The sequence below is a fragment of the Microcaecilia unicolor genome, chromosome 7, assembly GCF_901765095.1.
Source record: "Microcaecilia unicolor chromosome 7, aMicUni1.1, whole genome shotgun sequence".
NCBI lineage: Eukaryota > Metazoa > Chordata > Amphibia > Gymnophiona > Siphonopidae > Microcaecilia > Microcaecilia unicolor.
This window is the reverse complement of record NC_044037.1, coordinates 229,331,156-229,354,648: the sequence shown is the minus strand read 5'-3', so window position 1 is coordinate 229,354,648 and position 23,493 is coordinate 229,331,156. Positions and strand designations below refer to the sequence as shown.

Sequence of the window (23,493 nt, the reverse complement as noted above, 5' to 3'; positions counted from 1 at the left end):
ATGAATAACACAGCTTGCAATGTTGAGTGCAAGCTGCATTATTTGACTTGCATACTGAGGTTGCTTTGCATGCTTTCCATCTCGTTATTATGCATCCACAGTGTGTTGCAGTAATATAATAAACAAGGTGGTTAATCCCAATAAAATAAATAAAATATGCTATTTAAAATGCATTGAGGCAAATGTCATGCATTATTCCTTTAACACCATTAGTAACTGCCCGCTCCTCATCTGAAATCCAAATCCATAAAACGAATGTGATCCAAGCATAAGATCAAATGAGAGAACAGGAGAAAAAAAGATACTATGCTAGCTCAAAGAACTTTGCCAGTCATTATTGCTAGAAGCTTAAAGGATTTCATGACCCTTTGAGATTATTCATACTTCATTAAATCAGCTTTAAAATTTAATTTACATATTTATTCATCGTGATATTTTGTATTTATAGTACAAAAAGAGAAAGGCAACAGCATGTGACAGGTATAGGTATGCCAAAAGCATCAACAGAACTTTAACCCAAATGATTTTGCAAAATGTTGTAAGTTGTACACAAAGAACATTAAAGAAGATTCACTGTGACACCGTTCAATCCATGTGCCATTATTTACACTTCCATTTGTCCTTTTGAGATTCTAGAAACACTTTCACTAGGGCCTGAAATTGCCTTAGCAATCTATGTTTCATTTTTTACAAAAAAAAAATGAAAACATCAGGGCTATACAGCTGTGAACCTTTACCCATTAGGGACAAATGGCTCATTTATATGCGTTAGTTTTGCATTTGTCAAAGCAAGGCTCATGACAGCTTAGCTGTGATAAATTCAAGGCAATGATTAGGGAGTCCATGCTGCCTTTCACCCATATGTTAGGACCTGGTCGTATATTTCTGGCACCCTTTTTGATTCTTTGTAGTAGTTTCATTATCTGCCTTCTCCCTGATGGTTGGAGTAATTTGCATGACAGGCTTATCTGGTTCAGGTTGCAGCCCAGACCTGTGTAGTGATACAAAGCATTGCAAACAACATTGGCTCAGCATACCTTTCACATTTTCCTGTATCGAGGCTCCTCAACTCGCCTCACAAACCCTTGCAAAATAGCTCATCTCCGTATCTCAGTGCAGCATCCAGAATAAGTGCCACGCTCCATAATAAAGGACTGAAAGTGTTCTTCATTGCAAAAGGTATTTGGATTTTGTACATTTTCGGCACTTTTTCCAGCGCTTTCCATTCGTTATTAGGAGTTCCAGGAGGCCCTCTGGTTCTATGGTGGTGTGCTTCTCTTGCCAAAACGAATGGTGGAGTTATGATATTTACTTTTATGTTTATGACTATATTTATTTATTTATTTATTACTTGTTATTCTGCTCTTCAACATTTTGGGCAAATGATGTAATCAAACTCCATTTTCAGGTCTTGGGAATGATTAGGTTAACGTTTGAGCCTCAGCAAGACTAGTATTTGTTTATGTACTAAGACAGGTGGATAGAATGGAAGGGGGGGGGGGGGGGGGATTAAAATAAAATACATATAAATTTGGTGCATTGAAGTGGCATAGAATGACTGACTCTGATTTCTCCTTACCACAAAAAGTTGATTTCTGTAATTTTTGTCTGTAATCCCTGCAAACAAATATCTTCATTTAGAGGAAGCAAAGGTGAATGTAAGCCAGATTCCATCTATCAATCAAAGTTGTTGAAATCTAATATTATATGATAGGGTCTTGCAAGTGATTTTCTGGGTAGCGATGTAGGATATATAAATTTTAAAGCTGAAATCCTTGACAGTGATTGTGTTGACCATGGACTGCCAAAAAGTTAAAACTAGAAAAGCTCAAAGTTCTTTGTTCCAGTGACATCCTAGAGCACACGCTCCAAAGCTCTTAATTAGTTTACAAAGTGTTGGACTTTATCCTCTGACCACTCTATACTAATAATTCATATGAATAATATTGCTTATTATTTTGATGAATGTTTTAAGCCGCCTAGTAGATTGATGAATGTAAAATAAGGCTTCTTGCCCCAGTGAAGTCTAGTTTTGGAAAATGTGGACACGGTCCTTGACCTTGAAAGTTTGAGATGATAATTTCATTGGTGCAGAGTAATACTATAATATATCAGATAAAAGGTTATAGGAATTTTTCAAAAGAAACAGAAGTGTATATATCAGAGAAAAGCAATTTTTTAGGAGATGACTGCTTAATAATAATTTGTTAAAAGTACTAGTGATTAAGTAGCTGGAAAAAAACTGAAAAACTGCCAGAACCCAGTGTAAAGTGGAGTTTGAAAACTTTGGTGTATTCTGAACAGGTGGTGGTCATGTTAATATTTGCTATTTAAGCAGAGGGTTACAATATCTTTGTTTTGAATATTACATCACAAAATGGAAATAAATCTGTAATGTACCACTTGGGAGAGATTTGCTGCTTTTTAAAAAGTTTTATCCAATAAATAGCCATAGTAACATAGTAAATGATGGCAGATAAACCCTGTATGGTCCATTCATTCTGCCCAACAGATAAACTCATTTTACATGGTATGTGATACTTTCTATGTATACCCGAGTTTGATTGTTCTTGCCATTCTCAGGGCACAGACCGTAGAAGTCTACCCAGCACTCTTCTTGTACTAAAGTTTCTGAAGCTAATATCGAAACCCCTTAAAATTTCTCTCAAGCCCTTCCAAATCTGATTCACTCACAATCAGGGCGTAGACCATAGAAGTCTGCCCAGCACTGGTTTTGCTTCCACTTCCCAATTACTGGCATTGCCACCCAATCTCTGCTATGATTCTGTGGATCCATTCCTTCTAAAATAGAATTCCTTTATGTTTATCCACGCATTATTTTTTATTTATTTTTGTTACATTTGTACCCTGCGCTTTCCCACTCATGCAGGCTCCATGCGCTTACATGGGGCAATGGAGGTTAAGTGACTTGCCCAGAGTCACAAGGAGCTGCCTGTGCCTGAAATGGGAATCAAACTCAGTTCCTCAGGACCAAAGTCCACCACTCTAACCACTAGGCCACTCCTCCACTCCATATTTGAATTTCCATTGCGGTTTTCATCTGCACCACCTCCCACAGGAGGGCATTCCAGTATCCACCACCCTCTCCATGAAATATTACTTCCTGACATTACTCCTGAGTCTGCCCCCCTTCACCTCAATTCATGTCCTCTAGTTCTACCGCCTTCCCGTCTCTGGAAAAGGTTTGTTTGCGGATTAATGGCTATTCCAATATATTAACATACAAACGAAGTGAACAAACTGGAATCCACTAATGACCGTTCATGGTGTAGAAGGAAAAGACATCACACAGATGTCACAAGAAACTTACAACCAACCTAATTTTTAGGCTGGGATAAAGAGAGTCTTTAGCGATAGTAATCATAGGTCAAAACCTCCCCAATTTTTAACATTCAATTCTTTATCAATTTTGTGATCCACAGCAATAACCCAACAGAACTTAAATCTTATGCATGCTATACTTTTTTTTCATCCATTATTATTTCAGCAGTTAATGGTGGTATAAGTGACCCTTACACAGCAGGACGCTGACAGGCACCTGTTTACTGAGCTTTATCAAGGGATCGTGTGCAACTGTCACTTGCATACACGCGTTCCTCACATACTGCTGCCCGTTAGTGGATTCCAGTTGTTCACTTTGGTTTGTATATGGTAACGACATTATTGTGTGGACAATATAGCCATTTGTTTTTGCTCTTTAAGTATTCCAATAGATTAGCCATTTCCTACCTGAGGGAATTAATAAATTCATGGGACATTAGAAGATGTACTTTTCTTTGCAGCATTAAGGATCCTTTTCCTAAGCCATGGTAAAGGTGTGGGCACGTGTTTTTGGGCGAGCACTTTACAACTTGCGTTTGCAGAAGATATGTCTAATACAGGAGGTCCTTTCTATCAACATTGCGGCTGTCTGTTCTGACAGGCGACGCTCGACAACAAAGATTTTCTCTACCAAATTTCGGAGGCATTGGATACACATACCATTTACAATATACACAATCAATCTCTGACCCCTGAGGCAGGCGTTTTGTAACGCTGAAACACGGCCCATGTCGGGTCATTCATCAATTAAATACTCCTGTTGACTCATTCTTGAAGGCCCAGTGTTGCTTTTTTTTTGTTCGGTGCACACTGGGCCATTTTTTACTGCAGCTGGGGAAAAAGGCATTTTCCAGTGGGTCAGTAAATGGGCGTGCGCTAAAACTAAAACTAGTGCGCAGCTGTTTACTGCCTGAGCCCTTACCACCACCCATTGGCTTAGCGGTAAGGGCTCACATGCTATTCACGTGGTAATCATGCAGCGCATGCCAATGTGGCTGTACTGCCAACTACTGCTGGGAACACCCACCGCAGTAGAAAATAAAAAGTATTTTCTACCACGGGAAACAGTGCATACCAACTTCGAAACTACCACAGGGCACCCACGCTACCCCTACGGTAGTGCCGATTTGGCGCATGCTACCCGTGCATTAACTCTACCCTAAGGAGCGGACAAGTGGATGAATATACGCATGATCTTTGTATGGTTTTACGGTTATGTGCATTATCTTGTATCTCCTGTGTTTTTGTAATTGTGTTCAAAGCTTTAAGGGTTAGACAATTGGTAAAATATGAAGCTGTAAAATAGATAAAAAATGAAGAGCAGGCTGTGGCAGAGAAGAGGTGCATAAGATTCCAAAAGTGGGAGCAATTTTTATGTGGTTTCTTCTTGGCATATCTGGATGCAAATCTGGATTTTTCCTAGTTTTGAATAAACCTAAAAGGTTCATTTTAACTGGTGATAATGTAGGAATCTCATGTACTAAGCTTTCACCTGTAGATGTGAAATAGGGGGGAAAAAGCCTTAGGGGCCCTTTTAGTAAGCTGCGCAAAAAGTGGCCTTAGCGCAACCCTCACGCGGCTTTCCCGCATGCTAGGCCATTTAAATGCCACAGGAAAATGGCCGATTGTCAGTTTTTCCCATACTGGCCACATGGCTAATTTTCCCATTATCATTAGCATGTGAACGCCCTACTGCCACCTATTTTGTAGGTGGTAGGGACAGTGGCGTACCTAGGGTAGTTGACACCGGGGCCGGTCATTTTTTAACACCCCCCCCCCCCCATATCCAGTACTAGTCATGCCGAGAATACAAAACACTCAGCCTATAGAGCAATTCTACATACCATAAGCAGTAATTTCTAGAGTCCCACAAGGAAAAGAAAAACACCTTAACACTACAGTGAGCACTAGAACATCAATTCACCTATTGTAAAATGAAACCAGACAGAATAGTAAAGATCGTAGATCCTGCACAGTCAATGCCACTGAAAGCCATGTCTTTTTCACAACACCAGATCACCCTAATCCACTATAGAATAAGTATCATAAACTTTTCTATTTAGACAAAAAATTAACTGAACCCCCAATGCCAGCCTTGCATACAATACACAACCACAGAAACAGAACTGTCCCCTAGTACTGTGCAAAATAAAAGACAGCAGATGTAAATTTGAAAAAAAAACCTAACAAGTACCAATCACCACTTTACAAATTAACAAATAGAAATAAAAACAATTATATAGAAAGTAAAATAATACCATTTTATTGGACTAATACATTTAGCTTTCAGAGGCCAAAACCTCCGTCCTCGGGTCAGTACAGTATAGTGCTGTTACAGTATCCTATCCTGACCTGAGGAAGGAGGTTTTGTTCTCCGAAAGTTAGTCAAAATGTATTAAAATTAGTCCAATAAAAAGATTACCTTATTTACATGTTCTATTATAAACATTTAACACATCTACAATACTTTATCCTAAAGCAAAAAAAAAAAAAAAAAATTTTATTTACAGTTTGTTGTCTCTGGTTTCTGCTTTCCTCATCTTCTTTTCACCGTCTTCCTTCCATCCAGCATCTGTCTTCACTCTCTCTCTCTCTGCCATCCAGTGTCTGCCCTCTCTGCCGTCCCTTCCATCCACTGCCTGCCCTTTCTCTCTGCCCCTTCAATCCACCATTTGCCCTCCCTCTCCCATCCATCCAGGGTCTGCCCTCCCTCGCTCCCCCTTCCATCTAGGATCTGTCCCTCTCTCTCTCTGCCCCTTTTTTCAGCCCCCAGTTCCAGCCCCCTTCTCCCCTGAACACCCCCACTCCAGTCCCCTTCTCCCCTCCCCTTCTCTGGTCTGAGACCCCCACCACAGTCCCCTTCTCCCCTCCCCTGTCTGAGACCCCCACCACAGTCCCCTTCTCTCCTCTGAACACCCCCATCCCAGTCCCCTTCTCCCCTCCCCTTCCCTTCTGCCCTCTGAGATCCCCACCCCAGTCCCCTTCTCCCCTCCCCTTTTCCCCTCTGAGACCCCCACCCCAGTCCCCTTCTCCCCTCTGAACACCCCCCCCCGTCCCCTTCTCCCCTCCCCCTCCCCTGTCTGAGATCCCCACCCCAGTCCCCTTCTCCCCTCCCCTTTTCCCCTCTGAGACCCCCACCCCAGTCCCCTTCTCCCCTCTGAACACCCTACTCGAGTCCCTTTCGCCCCTCTCCTTCCCCACCTCAGTCCCGTTAAAACCGGCGAAGCAGCATCGCAGGCAGCGCCTCGTGCCCTGCTTGTAAAAAAAAATCAAATCTCCTTCCTTCCTCGTCTTGATGTCGACTCGGGCCTTCCAATCAAATTGATTAGAAGGCCCGAGTTGACGTCAAGACGAGGAGGGGAAGGAGATTTGATTTTTTTTTTACAAGCAGGGCACGAGGCGCTGCCTGCGACGCTGCTTCGCCGGTTTTTTAAATGTGCGGCACCGCGGGAACGGCCACGGGAGGCGGCGGGAGCGGAGCACCCCCCACCCACTGGCACCCGGGGCGGACCACCCCCACCGCCCCCCCCCTTGGTACGCCACTGGGTAGGGACTCACATGTTAAATCTGCACTAATCGGTTAGCATACACTAATGCCGGCGCATTAACCAATTTGCACAGACGCATTAACTCTCGCCCCCTCCCCAGACACGCCCCTGCACCAAAAAAATAAATGTCATTTTTTAGCACATGGGTAGTTCGCACACATGGCAAAATTACCACAAGACGCTTCAGCGTGCCCCGCAGTATGCCATTTTTTGTTGCGATATGCATTAGTGCTTACTGCAGCTTAGTAACAGGGCTCCTTAGTATTTCAGGTGCTTAATAGCTCACATGGGCTGTAAGTGCCTTAGTTTCCTTTCCTCTGTGAGAGGTTATTTAAAGTCTCTCTCTGGTAATAAATTCCTTTTTCTACAATTTCCATATGTAGCTTGTGGCAGCTAAAATTCACTAGTTAAAATCTTTTTTTCAGGACTCCAGTACCCAGTGTCATAGCCAGTGGAGTATTTATTCACCTGTCACCTGTCAAACTGTGCCCTCCACCCCCCACCCATGAATTAAAATCATCTCCCTCCATTCTTCACCCTGGCAGCACCAGTAGCACTCATACGCTGCCTGGCCTGCGCCGGGGCTTTCTCTGTGAACCGCCCCACCTCTTCTGATACAACTTCCTGTTTTGTGAAGGGCAGGAAGATTTACTGAGAAAGCCCTGGTGCAGGCTGCAGGCAGCCTCTGAGGGCCACTGCCCAGGCAAAGATTGGAGCAGAGTGATTTTAAGGTACCTAAGTTGTCTAGATAGTTATCTGGGTACCAGCTCTGAATATCAGCTGCCACCTGGCTAACTTTCAAACAGGGCCAGCTCAAGGGATGGAACTGTAGTGCCCTGAACCAATTTTTGCCTTGGTGACCCCTCCCCCACTTCCACTCTTCCCCCCCCCCCCCTCTCCACCTGTAAGCCAGTATCTACCCCGTCTATCTCAAGTCATATGGATATCCATAATATGTAGAAATTGTAAGGGGGCGTAGTTTGGGTGTGGCCTGAGTGGGTCAAAAGTCTGCATATATATTTCCTATTTCATAAAGAGAATGCACATATATGACCTAATAAGTCCATGTTAGGATTTACATTTGCTTTCTGGCACATACAGATTTTTAAAATGTGGGGTTAAACATGTTATCCTCCTTCATCCCCTGATGTTTGTTTCCCCCTCCAAATTAAAAAAATAAGCATTGCAGCCTCTACAGTTTATTAGAAGAATTTAGTAGAGTGGAGGAGTGGCCCAGTGGTCAGAGTGCCAGGCTTAACAGCCAGAGGTGGTCAGTTCAAATCCCACTGCTGCTCCTTGTGATCTTGGCCAAATCATTTAACCTTCCATTGCCCCAGGTACAAAATTAGATCATGAGCTCCTCAGGGACAGAGAAATAACCAGTGTACTAAAAAAGGTGTGAGCAGTTCAAATAAATTAATAGTGGATGGTGTAGCCCGGCAGCCTGGGTTAGGCATATGCGGTCAATATTCAGCTGGTGGTGATCAGCATTTTCTTAAATGCTAATCGTCATTGGTTAAATTAGCCCTGGATATTCAACGCGGGCCATACCAAATTATCGTTAAAAACCCAAATTTAATAATTTTCAAACAAATGATAATATAACAATCACACATTAAAAATTACTCGACACAACGTTGTGTTTCGGCCGGATAGGCCTACATCAGGAGTCTATAAATATAAACAAACAATAAGTAAACAAATTATGCATAAAAATAATATACTGAAAGAGGAACATATAGATTATCAAAAAGATAAAAAAAATCACCATATAAATGCAAATAGTAAAATTCTATTAACATAAAGCCAAATAAAAACTAAACATGTATATATATACAGTATATGCCAAATAATATGCTAAACGAACATACTAAGAAGAAGGAGCAAAAAATATGAAACCAAAAAATAATTTAAAATATACATACATGGGGATAAAGGACATGTGAAAAATGGAATGAAAAAAAACTAACCTTATTAATCAAGGTGAACAATGAATATAACACATCAAAGGAATCTCAAAACGCAGATAAAAGATTCCAAGGATAAAAGATCTGCAGACAAGATCTTAAAAATGGTCTGCTATTGCTCCGCCCTCGAGGGCGGGGCCCGGAGCGATTTTGGTGGCTTCACCACCACGAACCTTCGAACCTTTTTGAAGGAAGTCAGGGCTTGGCTTCATTGATGTCAGTGTCCTCAGAACGTTGAGGGTGAGTTTTATTATAGGAGATGAGTTTCTGTTTATAGATATTGATATAGTTATAGATAAATAGATAGACAGATATAAGTATACATCTTTCAAACATTGTGCTACTTAATCTTACTTGGCAAACTACTTTGATACTGCTGATGTGGGTGGTATATCAAATTCAATAAACTAAACTTAAAGAAACTAAGTTATTAGGTCCCTTGCGTCACTGTTGAAAACCCAGCAAAAGCAATTTACTGAAAATACAAAAATCAGTGACAGTCTAATATTAGAGTATTTATCATATAGTTAGAGGAGATTAGCGACTTATGATATATGCTGGAGAAAGCCAGATCAATACAGATATAAATGTGCTGTGTATAATAGAATTTCTATTATGCACATGATAATTGACCACTGTGTCATTTTTTAAATCCATCATCTCATTATCTGATGCTACTTGTAGGAAGACTTAAATATATGCTATTTATCAGCATGCACTAGTTGCATACCTTACATTTATTTAACCCTTTTAGTGCTGCAGCACCTAGCAGTGGATCTGCATTCTGTCTGCTGCCTGGAGACCAGAGAAAGAACAACAAAATGGGTACAGAGGCGGCCTAGAGCATCAGTGGGAATGGGAGCAGAGAGAAGCATGACATTTCATCGATATTGCGAGTGTGATTCTTGACAGTACTGTTCCTCTGCACCTGACTGCTGCGTGTGTGTGTGTGTGTTTGGTGTGTATGTGTGTGTTGTGCATGCAGTATCTACGCAGGGATAAGCCACCACAAAAACAGGTGCAGCAGTCAAAGCACAAAGACAAGGATTAGCCATTTAGAAACTCTAGTAAAAGGGGACTCAAGTGTTTAGTACTTAGCAAAGATAATTTTGGATACACAGTATTGTTTACCAGGCTTTGCTCAGTTCCTATTGAAAGCCACTTACTGCTTTTAATTAGACAGTTTCCTTCCCTTCACCCCCCGCCCCCATCATTTCTCCTTTTCACTAGCTTTAGCCATATAAGAGAGAGGTACCATTGAGCAGCTCACTGTGTTAAAACGTGGTGTATCTGGATTTCCAAAGCTTTGGACAAATAATTTTTTAGGAAAGGACATTTTGCTGGTGAGAGCACTGGGGGATGTGCACCCAAACGATGGTGTGTGCATTAGAGAGGTCTGGAGAGGTGCTGGAATATAAACCTTTTTCTCAGTCATAAAAATAAATGTTTATTTTTCCCAAAGTTGCCAGAGTCCACCTTGCCAGTGACATCACCTACTGGGGGATTAAGGGAGCAACCTTTCCTAATTCTGGTGGGGCACCGCTCAATAGGAGCACTTTCTGAAATCTAGATGTCCTGGATTGCAGGTGGCATTAACATGTAAAACCCGATTTCAGAAAGCCCAGTGTTTAAATGTGTTGTCCTATCTATGTTTATCTTCAAAGGGAGCATGCATTGTGCACTTTGTGGGTGGGTTAGGGTGGGATGGAATAATACAAATATATTCTCAGAAGGAGAAAACATGTGTAAGCAACAACACCTTGACATGGGGATTTATGGTTACTCTTACCCATGTACATATTGGGGCAAGGTGCTCCTTTGGGCAAGAGTTAAGGCTGTACCTCCCGTCCTTGCCACAACATGTAGTGAGACCAATGGACTCTTCCGACATCATTCCCCCCACCCCATGATCAGAGCCCCTCACATCAGATACTACCTCACTGATCAGAGGCCCCCAACATCAGTTCCCCCCCTCATCAGATCACCCTCCCTAGCATCAGACATCCCCTATCCGACCCCCCCCCCGTAGACCATACCTCCAATCTGAATCTCCTTGAAACAGAACCCCCTGATCTCTTGAATTCCTCCTGATGGCAAAGCTTTCCTAGCAGTCCCAAATCCTACTCCTCCCCCCCCCCCCCCCCCCGCTGCCCTGGACTCTCCACCCATTCTCGCAGCCTACCCAGGGGAATCCTTGTGGTCTAGGATCAAGGGTCAGGATGTGTCTCCTTCTGCTCCCAAGCTGTCTGGCTCCAAGAACAAAAATAGCACCCATGACCCCTAGTGGTAGTATAGTAGTATTACTTCTAGGGGTCATGGGTTCCATTTTTGTTTTTGGAACCAGATGGGCAGAAGCAGAGGGGGACTGCTCCCAACCCCTGCCCTTAGACCATCAGCATTCTCTCTGACATAGGTTCCAAGGGTAGGTGGAAGTTTGAAGACTGCTGTGAGGGGCTTGCCATCAAGGTGGGGATTTAAGAGAGAATGGGGGGTTCTCTCCAAGGAGGGATTGGATGAGATGAGATCTGATTGTGGACATGTTCTGATGGGGGGGGGGGGAGAGGGGGGCATAAGATGCCAGTGGGACTGATCAGGGGGGAAAACTGATGCCAAGGGGGCTCAAGATGGAGGGTACTGGTGCCAGGGGGCTCTGATCAGGGAAGGAACTGATACCATGGGCCATTCATCGGGAGGAGGGCTGAACTGATGTGGGTGAGGGGCTATGATTAGGGGAGTTATAACCCGCTCTGTGTTCATTGGAGGTACATATGTAGGTTAGCAGAATGCTGCCATTTACAGGTGTAGATTGCTAACCTACATTTGTTTTTCCAGGGGTGGCAATACATTGCTTTTAGATGGGACCTACACATGCACACTTGCTTTTTTTTAAAATGAAGGCCAACTCTATACAGTATGTGGTCACTTTCATGTGTATTTTTGGAGATAGATATCCTTTCTAAAATGTGCCTCCACATCATACTCTGATGGTTTTCATAGACTTCAGACTATCTCACATGCAGCCTTCACTCAGTTAGTTTACATCGCTTTACTACTTTATGCCCTTTGTTTACACTCTAAGGAAACGCTCAGAGGACTCTTAACAGGATGGATTTCTTCCTTACATTCTAATGCGTATATGAGGGCAATCCCCATGAACACTTTAACTTTGTTGTAAATAAAATGTGGGATCCTCAAGACCTACCATAATAGATGGATTGCAAAAGAATGTAAACCTCATCTAAAATAAACATAAAATGAAAAAAACTTCTTTGAACACTACAGGTACTAGTCGCCATGAAAAGACAGGGGCACCTGCTGATTTCCGGCGTATTTTGCCTTTGTTTTCTGCCATCATTTATTTCATTAGCAAATATTTGTTTACAGCTGATAAAAAATTCTACCTATTTGCCTTATCTTATTAACTAGTTACTGAACGTCAGTTTGGCTTGTCAGGACGCTTGTTTTGCAATACTGTTATCATCTAAGTGCATGCAGTCTATAAATTCTGAGCGCTGTCCTACATTTGTGCATGTGTGGTGTATGTATGTCTGTTCCTTGGTAATAACTGCTTCTTTACTAACTGTAATTGTACCAGAATGGAAATGGGGCTTCGGATCCTGGCTGTGAGATTGCTGCAAATGGCTGCAACCTATGCTTAATGTAGTGACACTAATGAATTCTGAGAATTAATTTTCAGCTCAGAAAGCATGATGGACAGGATAGTACTAGAATTCCAGATCAGATAATGGGTTGGCTTTCATCAGGGCAGAATTTTGTTTGGAGCGTTTTCAGTTTGTCTATCTAAGAAGGGATATAAAAAACACAGGTCATTTTTATCATTGCGCATGGCATGGCTGGCAAATAGTTTTGCTTGTGATATTTGAAGAATATTGGTTATGAGGTTAAACATTGATCAGTAAGACCTTGTTACCATGTCATGGTTTGATTATTACATATTTTTGGCTATATATTTATATTCTGTACATATTTGTATGTTTTAGAGCCCCTGACGCAGCCCTGATGTGGGCGAAACACGGCCTGTGTTGGGCAGTTGAATTTATGTTATCTAATAAATATTTGGTTGACTTGTTACATTGTTTCTTCTTTGTAGACATGGATGTTTCTTCCCGTTCAAAAAATTGCTATAGGACGTCCTACTTCGGAATCTCCCTAGTCCTGCCCCAAAAGTACATCCACAACATATCCCCCTTGCTAGTTGGATGAACTGCTACATGAACATCCAAATTCTGACTTTCCAAAATTGGGATTTGGACATTTTTAGCAGATGGATATTTTCGAAGGCATTTTGAGACATCCATCCAATAAGTTGCAAGATCCGAGACAACATGGTTTTACCAAAGGGAAATCGTGCCAAATGAATCTCATTGAGTTCTTTGATTGGGTGATCGGAGAATTGAATCAGGGACGAGCTATAGACATAATCTACTTAGATTTCAGCAAAGCTTTTGACACGGTTCCCCACATGAGGCTCTTAAATAAACTGGACGGGCTGAAGATAGGACCTAAAGTGGTGAACTGGATTAGGAACTGGTTGACAGACAGACACCAGAAGGTGGTGGTTAATGGAATTTGCTCGGATGAGGGAAAGGTGAGTAGTGGAGTGCCTCAAGGATCGGTGCTGAGGCAGATTCTGTTCAATATATTTGTGACTGACATCGCCGAAGGGTTAGAAAGTAAAGTTTGCCTATTTGCGGATAATACTAAGATCTGTAACAGAGTGGACACACGGGAGGGAGTGGAAAACATGAAAAAGGATCTGAGGAAGCTAGAAGAATGGTCTAAGGTTTGGCAATTAAAATTCAATGCGAAAAATGCAAAGTGGATGAACTTAGGGAGTAGAAATCCACGGGAGACGTATGCGTTAGGCGGTGAGAGCCTGATAGGTACGGACGGGAAGAGGGATCTTGGGGTGATAGTATCTGAGGGTCTGAAGGCGATGAAACAGTGTGACAAGGCATTGGCCATAGCTAGAAAGTTGCTAGGCTGTATAGAGAGAGGTGTGACCAGCAGAAGAAAGGGGGTATTGATGCCCCTGTATAAGTTGTTGGTGAGGCCCCACCTGGAGTATTGTGTTCAGTTTTGGAGGCCGTATCTTGCTAAGGATGTAAAAAGAATTGAAGTGGTGCAAAGAAAAGCTACGAGAATGGTATGGGATTTGCATTACAAGACATATGAGGAGAGACTTGCTGATCTGAACATGTATACCCTGGAGGAAAGGAGAACCAGGGGTGATATGATACAGACATTCAAATATTTGAAAGGTATTAATCCACAAACGAACCTTTTCTGGAGATGGGAAGGCGGTAGAACTAGAGGACATGAAATGAGATTGAAGGGGGCAGACTCAAGAAAAATGTCAGGAAGTATTTTTTCACAGAGAGAGTGGTGGATGCTTGGAATGCCCTCCCGCGGGAGGTGGTGGAGATGAAAATGGTAACGGAATTCAAACATGCGTGGGATAAACAAAAGGAATCCTGTTCAGAAGGAATGGATCCTCAGGAGCTTAGCCGAGATTGGATGGCAGAGCCGTGGTGGGAGGCGGGGCTGGTGGTTGGGAGGCGGGGCTAGTGCTGGGCAGACTTCTACGGTCTGTGCCCTGAAAAGAGATACAAATCAAGGTAAGGTATACACAAAAAGTAGCACATATGAATTATCTTGTTGGGCAGACTGGACGGACCGTGCAGGTCTTTTTCTGCCGTCATCTACTATGTTACTATGTTATCTGCTTTGAAAATGATCACCTTAGTGTGTGTTAACTTCTTTGTAGATAATGTGGATGCAGACAACGCCACATTTTGAGGTAATGTTAACTGCTCTGCACTGTCCAGTTCCTGCCCCATTCCACACTTTGTCAGACAACACGGGAATTAGCTCATGCTAAGTGTCAAACCACTGCCTTAACTGTTAGTGTAGGCATGCAATAATTTTCATGTTAATTGTTAACACATTTAAGTGAAAGAGCATCTTGGACTTACACAAAAACCAATGGAAAGACAGATGATGGGAACATTGTCTGTTAAAATGGCCTTACAAGGGCATTGCCAGAAACCCACATCTGAGCCCAAGGTGGGTGAGCAGAAGCACCCCACCTCACCCCTCCCCACAGGTGATTCGGTCTCTCCCTCTCCCACCCATGTCATATGGTCTCTCAAACCCCTCCCCACATACCATTTAAATATTTAAATAGTAGATCTTCACCAACTGACACACACTGCTCACGCCAGCTCCGCAGCCTTCCCTCCGACGCAACTTCCTGTTTCCACAAAGACAAGAGTACATCAGAGGGAAGACTGTGGGGTCAGCAGTGAGCAGTGTGTATTAGTCGCTGCTAGCAAAGATCTGTTATTTAAAATGGTTCGTGGGAAGGAGAGATGTTGGGAGTTTTTGGCTGGCTGGGATTGGGCCAGTGGTATAGCTACGGGATGGGCCTGGGTGGGCACAGGCCCACCCATTCTTGCCTCATGCCCTCCCAGTCTAGAGGCCTCCAAAACACCTCATTGGTGGTGCCTCACTCTTCTCTCTCCCTCCCTCTCTCTCATGACAGCTGCCCATCTCCCTGAGCCATTGCCGACAGCGATTCCTGTAAGCAACCTGCTCCAGCCCTGCAGGCTTTCATCTACTGCGTCCCACCCTTGATGAGCTCACTTCCTGTTTCTTCACTGGTGGAGATGCTCGCTTGGTGTATTATATAAACTGCATGGAAATTTAGGCTTATTCTATAAAGTTCACCTAAATTTAGGCGTACTTTATAGAATACACCTAGGCATATTTTGTTTTGACGACAAGTTTTTAGATTCTAGCCTTTTATGTATTTAAAAAAAAATATGAAACAGGAAACAGACCTAGAAACTAAAAGTCAATGACTGATATCTATCCTGGCAGTAGGTGTGTTTCTAGGCCTGCAGTCAGTGGGACTGGGAAGTTCTGGACCCTGATAGCTAAGCATCTGCTGTGGGAAGTTCCAGGATTCACAAACTGAGAAACTGAAAACAGACTATAAATGTGCCACATGAATTAAGAGAACACCCTCTAAAGGTTAAACTTGAAAAGGGGCTTTTAAATCATCTTCCAAGTTGCAGGCATACAATGTTGTTTTGCAAGCCTTGCAGTACATAATTTTGTTTGGGATCTTGCTTTAGAATTCCAAAGGTTCAAGGTGAGGCTAATTGTTGATAATTTATCATTGCTTTTTGTCATGACTTATGTAATATGTACACTTTTTTTGTAGACCTGGCAATTTCCTCTTGCTCTTTTGGGCTTTCAGTACAATTAGAGCTGGCCTGTACAGGGACTAACATAAGAATCACCATACTAGGTCAGACCAATGGTCTATCTAGCCCGATATCCTGTTTCCAACATTGGCCAATCCAGGTCACATGTTCCTGGCAGAAACCCAAATAGTAGCAATATTTCATGCTTCCAATACCAGGGCAAGCAGTGGTTTCCCCAATGTCTCCATGACTGGAGCCTTCATTTAGATCTACCCAGAATTCTAACTCTTTTGAACCTCTCTTCCGTCTACTCCAGCTTTACAATGGAAATCCAAAGCCATAGGCCACATAGATTTCCAATAGTCCACATATTTAGGAATCTTTGGAGCAGGTGAGGCACCCCCAACTGGGAGGTCATGGAATTGGAAAGTCTTTCAGATTGAACAGAACTAGACTGTTCTTATCCAACAGGCAGAGCCGGCTGAAGGGATTGTGGTGCCCCCCGAGCCGACATTTGCTTTGGTTCCCCCCCCCCCCCAATATGTGACTGTCTCTGGTAAAAGGTGACTAAAGTAGTGGATTCAAAATGTTGAGAATGGCTGATTTTTCATGTCATGGGTCCATAAGCAGATGGCAAAAGTTATGTTTGAACTTCTGTAACTTCGTTATTGTTTCTAGTATAGTTTCTAGTAGTGCTATAGAAATGATAAGTAGTATTACAAATCGTTTGTTCTACCAGAATTAATTTTATGTTTCTAGTGAGATGGTCACATGTTGGTATCCCAATTCCTTTACATCAGCTTCCTTCTAGTCAGCCAGCCCACTGGAGTCCAGGAGGCAATGGGGACAGGATTGATTCCCAGTCACTCCTGCACTCTGCACTGATGGCTACCTTTTTCAGCATGGCCGGTGCTAGTGACTCTGGCGCCTCCCTACCTGTCTCCCTGATCCAGAGGGGTCTTTGGGGGCAGGAGCTCAGCCCTCTCACAGCTCCATTCCAGAAAGGCTGCCGCTGTGCGGATGCAGGTACTAAATATTGTCAACACCCACATAATCCCAGGCTCCTCCCCAGCGCTGTCCCTAATCTGCCCACCTTTTGGATGGGCAGTCTGTGGGGATATTCAGCGGCACTCTCCAGTTACCTGCCATTGAATATTCCCACTTAGGTGATGGTAACTGCTTTAAGTGGGCAGGTGAGGCGCTAGTCCACGTAAATCACTTTGAAACTTTGCTGAATAGGGCCCAGTATTCAAAATGATTCAACCAGATAGCAGAGGTTATTGCCAGGTTAAATTGCACAGGTTGGCTTCAGTGCTAATATTCAGCGACACTTAATCGGATAGTGCCACTGAATATTAGCACTGACCACTAGCACTATCTAGTTCAGGGGTGGGCAACCTCGGTTCTGAAGGGCCACAGCCCAGTCGGGTTTTCAGGATTTCCACAATTAATATGTATGAGATTTATTTGCATACAATGCAGGCAGTGCATACAAATAGATCTCATGCATAGTCCAAGTTTCTAAGTTTATTTATAATTTGATATACAGCTCAATTGAAAATCTAGGTGGTTTACAACATTAAAATATTCACAGAAAGGAAAGGAATGCCAATTAAGATAGGATAGAAAACAACAACAAAGAAGTCATTCAGGAAAGGTTGGTAGCATGGAATGTTGCTACTATTTGGATTTCTGCCTGAATTGGCTACTGTTGGAAGCAGGTTACTCAGCTAAATGGACCATTGGTCTGACCCAGTATGCAGTGATGGCCCTACCATTAGGTCAACTGAGGTGAGGGTCTCAGGTGACACTCACCAGGAGCAGCACTCCCCCTTACCTCCTCAACCCTCTTCCCCATATTTACCTTATTTTTTTCTTTTCCAAAAGGTGGCAGTGGCAGCAGCAGTGACAATGATTGCCAATGGCTGCCCTGCCGCTGGCACCGTCCTCTTCTCCCTACTCTTGGCCCACCTCTTGACATAACTTCCTGTTTCCTCAGAGGTGGGACACAGTAGAGCAAAAAAGGTTGGTGCCCATGGCACCGTGGCAGGGCAGCCTATGGGAATCGCTGCTGCCTTTTGTAAAAGAAAAAAATAAGGTAAATGCAGGGAAGCGGGTTGAAGAGGGAAGGGGGGAGATGCCAGACCGAGCATGGGCAGGGGCAGCATCTCATTCCTGCCTCGAGCAGCAGATTGCCTTGGGCCGCCCCTGCCAGTATGGCTATTCTTATGTTCTTATGTAAATGCCACTGAATATCAGTTGCCAGCTTGCTCAGCAGAGTTTAACCCAGCAGGAGCCTCTCCTTCCCGGTTAAACCCTTTTGAATATCAGACCCTATGTTTGTAGCTGAATTCTTTTAATATTCTTTGATTTTTATTTTCATATTTTCTAGTATGGCACCTTAAGCTATACTCGAAAGATGACTTACAAATGAGATAAATAAATAACCAAATAAATAAAGCTAAGTGCCAAATCTGTGAAGCAGTTTTCCCATAGACATGGAATAGGAAGCTAAAAATATTCCTTTAGAACATCTGGCCCTGTATTACTAACTGCAGCTCGTTTGCTGGCCTTTATTCTTCTATGCATAAGGCCTCCATTTTCTTTGTTTGTTTGTACAGGTGTCTTATTAAGGACTTTGAAAAGAGACCATCAGTCACTCACCTGTTGGAACATCCATTTATTAGACAAGCCCATGGTAAGGATATGGCTCTGCAAAAGCAGCTGGCTGAACTGATCCAGAAACAGCAGCAGTCGGGCTCTATAGCCTAAGACCAGGTACAGTGTAGTATATGTCTTCAGATACAATCATATGTAATGCCCAAGTACTTACAAGAGATTGATCTCAGTGTCATCGTGAAAAGTCTTTAGTTTATTGCAGTATATTAAATAGTGAATTCTGTTAACAGGAAATGGGATTTCAGTCAGGGAGCACATAACTAATTTAATTGAACTAAATAGTACAAAAACTGTCTGGAGTTTTGCTGTATATAGAGACGTGGACTCAGAAAGCCTGCCATCAAGATTGTATGAGCGGCGCTTTACCTTTGAAATTGTTATACCCAAGAATTACTGGAGACCTAGTATGCTGTGTGAAAGTCAGAATTTCTTTTTAAAAAGTTTGAAATTTGTCGCTGGGGGGAGGGGGGGTTCATGGATTAATCATTTTAGGAAAAAAAAAATACATTATTTTAAGTTTTATTTTTAAAAATAATCTACAATATGGCTTTGTGTACTGATAAGCTGATCCACTATAGCAAAAGTTGGGAAATTTGTGTAATTGGGAAAAGTTACAGGGGGTGGGAGGGTTAAGTATGAGGGGATAGGAGAGAGGGTTATTGGGATTTAGTTGGTGGTTAAGGAGATGATTGTATGATGGTAGGGAGTTAACTGTTTAGGCAGCTCACTGAAAGGACAATGGTATGTGACGCTGTTGTTTGTTCTTTTTGAATATAAAATGTATACAAAATAAAGGCCCCCTTTATTAAGCGGCAGTAAGCCCAATGTGAGCTTACCACTTGCTAAACAGGAAGTACTGCTGGGCTACCGCAGCAGCCCAGTGGTACTTCTCACCCCTAGCGCGCCGTCATATCTGGTACTACAAACATATATATTTTTTTAGCACCGGAGTGTACCCGGAGGTATTCAGTCAGTGCTTGTGACCTGGCTTGGCACTGTTTGTCAAACAGGATACTGGGCTAGATGGACCATTGGTCTGACCCAGTATGGCTACTCTATGTTCTATGCTCATAAAAATAGTCAAGCACAGTCACCCAAGATCTTAAATTAAAAACAAAAACAATATTCATCTTCATCTGAGCTCAACTGATCTTCCAACCAGCTAACCCTCAGGAACTAAGACTGAAAAGGCCTGCTGAAAGAATATGCTTTCAACAGCCTCTTAAACCAAATCAGGGATTGCAACTCCCGAAACTCCCATGGCAGAGCATTCCACAGCTGGGGTGCTAATAGAAAAATGCCCCCTTACGTGTAGCCTCCAAACAAGCAACAAATGTTCAGTCCCAGAACGCAACATTCTCCCTGGGACATACAGTACTAACAACTTCCGCAGTGCTGATGGGATACCAGTATGATAGACTTTATAAGTTAGAACTAAAACCTTAAACTGCACCCTATAATAAGCAGGCAGCCAATGATGAGTATATATGACAGGGTTACATGATCATATACACAACCTCTCAGTAGACGAATCCCTGTATTTTGCGTGTGCCCACAAACTAATGCGTGTACATTGAAATTTGTATGCTTAAAATAGTTCTAGAAGCTCCAGTTTATGTGGTAAGAGCTACATATTCAAGCTGGAGAGATCACCTTAATAATCATGCACTTCATCCGTTCTCTTTCTTGCTCACTTTTTGTGTGAAATCTTTGCTTTTCTCTATTAGGTTTGGGAATCATATCGCACTACTCCCCCCCCAACCAAATATGTTAACTCATCCATTTATCTCCATTCTCCCTTTTCATGCATCCCTGACATGCATTGGATTTTCTGAATTGTATACCTGTCCTCTATTTATTATTTATAGTATGAGTAACTTGTATATCTGATCACTTAATGTAAGCCCACAGTACTGAGTCCCTGACTCGGACGTGTATGAGTATAAATCCAATAAAGTAAAGTGAAGTAATGTGTGCTTCTGTACAGGTGTTTTACTTAGTAGAGGAGGAAATACATTTCTGTTTCTATTTCTCCTGTGTTGCATTGGTGACTGAGTCTGACTTCTTGCGGTTTTTAGTTCAATTTTTCTGCATATTTTCACTTCTAGACTGGGTTGCTTATTCTATCTGTATGTTCCATCTGTGACCAAACTGAAATAATTCTGCTTGCATCATGTAAGTTTCTACTGTAGAAGACTTTTGCCTGGTGACACACACTTTGTGACCTTTAACAGCCAGTGGGGTGGCAGGATTTCTCTGCTTTGAGGCTGACTGCACACTCTTCTCTCTTTATTCAGGAATCATTGTGTCATACAACATCTATGTAGCACTAGATTCACTCTTCCACGCCATATTTTATAAACCAATATCTGCTCGTGTGCATAATGGATATCGAAAAAGATGTGCATATTGGGAAGGTTCTTTGTTGATTGTTGTGACCTAGCTTTTAAGAGGCAGGTCTTTCAGGCATCAGCTGGCTCCTATCTCTTGCAGTGCTGTCTAATCATGAGAATATAAGAGAATAAGATATAAGAAACCAGAAGAATGCTATAATAACACAAGGTCGAACACAAACATTTAAATAATAGTAAAATAAAAATATACTTCTGTGTTGTTATCAAAATTGTGGAGAAAAAAGAGAGACATTAGTTAAACATAAGTTAAAACCAAACACCACACGTCACAAAAACTACCACAGGACTCTCTAAAACAAACTCCAGTCTAAAGTATTATTATAACATGCCTCGACCCTTATGCAGTTTCCACAAAACATGGTATCATGTCGGGGAGAGGTAGCTGCTACTAAGATATCTTAAATAAGTCTTATTTGAAACAAGGTACCTCATGAAAAGGCTACAGAGGAAATTGGAGGGTCATGGTATAGGAGGAATGTCCTATTGTGGATTAAAACTGGTTTGAAGGATAGGAAACAGAGAGTGGGGTTAAATGGGCAGTATTCACATGGAGAAGGGTAGTTAGTGGGGTTCCTCAGGGTCCTGTGCTAGGACCGCTGCTTTTTAATATATTTATAAATGATTTAGAGATGGGAGTAACTAGCGAGGTAATTACATTTGCTGATGACACAAAGTTATTCAAAGTCGTTAACTCGCGACAGGATTGTGAAAATTACAAGAGGACCTTATGAGACTGGAGACTGGGCGGCTAAATGGCAGATGACGTTTAATGTGAGCAAGTGCAAGGTGATGCATGTGGAAAAAAGAACCCGAATTATAGCTACATCATGCAAGGTTCCACGTTAGGAGTTAAGGACCAAGAAAGGGATATCTGGGTTGTCGACGTAGATAACACGCTGAAACCTTCTGCTCAGTGTGCTGCTGCGGCTAGGAAGCGAATAGAATGTTGGGTATTATTAGGAAAGGTATGGAAAACAGGTGTGAGGATGTTATAATGCCGTTGTATCGCTTCCATGGTGCGACCGCACCTTGAGTATTGTGTTCAATTCTGGTTGCCACATCTCAAGAAAGATATAGTAGAATTGGAAAAGGTGAAGCGAAGGGCGACTAAAATGATAGCGGGGATGGGACGACTTCCCCTATGAAGAAAGACTAAGGAGGCTAGGCTATTCAGCTTGGAGAAGAGACGGCTGAGGGGAGACATGATAGAGGTATATAAAATAATGAGTGGAGTGGAACGGTGGATGTGAAGCGTCTGTTCACGCTTTCCAAAAATACTAGGACTAGGGGGCAATGCGAGTAAACTACAGTGTAGTAATTTAAAACAAATCGAGAAAATGTTTCTTCACCCAACGTGTATTAAACTCTGGAATTCATTGCCAGAAAATGTGGTGAAGGCGGTTAGCTTAGCAGAGTTTAAAAAGGGGTTGGACGGTTTCCTAAAGGACAAGTCCATAACCGCTACTAAACGGACTTGGAAAAATCCAAAAATCCAGGAATAACATGTATAGAATGTTTGTACGTTTGGGAGCTTGCCAGTGCCCTTGGCCTGGATTGGCCGCTGTCATGGACAAGATGCTGGGCTCGATGGACCCTTGGTCTTTTCCCAGTAGGCATTACTTATGTACTTAGGTGTTTCCAATATTACACAAATGCTTAAGATTTAATATATAAAGAAAACCTGTAAAATTAAAAAATAAATTTGGACCTGTGAGGGATATTATTTATTTAGATTTTGCTTACACCTTTTTCAGTAGTAGCTGAAGGTGAGTTACATTCAGATTACACTGGCTATTTCTCTGTCCCAGGAGGGCTCACAATCTAAGTTTGTACCTGAGGGTTAAGTGATATGGTGATAGGCTGACATAACAGTTATACTAACCCCACTGTCTGAGGATCCAAATATATCAAAAGATTTTGTATGGAGCGATAGTGTGTAATTATTAAGGTGATCTCTCCAGCTTGAATATGTAGCTCTTACCACATAAACTGGAGCTTCTAGAACTATTTTTAAGCATACAAATTTCAATGTACACACATTAGTTTGTGGGCAACATGTGTACAAGCATTTGTGTGCACTTTAAATATTAGGCACCCAAACAAACTGAATGAACACTGATAAGTGCACACTCTTCTGGATTATCTGTAGTCTTAGTATTATATGAAAAGGTATATAACTGTTCCCTATTTCCCTACTTACCTACATTTTCAGATCTGCTGGCTACTTGTAAACCAGAATGGTCACTGTTGGAGAAGATGCTCTGCTAGATTGACCTTGGTCTGCCTCAGCATGACTCATATTCATAAGTTC

The 23,493-nt window shown here is 42.3% G+C and overlaps 1 protein-coding gene across 1 annotated transcript in view; it reads left to right on the top strand.

Moving 5' to 3' along the window:
* The window catches only part of MYO3B (myosin IIIB), a 634,284-nt gene that overhangs the window by 213,602 nt on the left and 397,189 nt on the right, over window positions 1-23,493 (top strand). Inside the window, 1 exon segment of the mRNA XM_030210853.1 lies at window positions 18,711-18,872. Coding sequence (XP_030066713.1) covers window positions 18,711-18,872 — 162 coding nt within the window.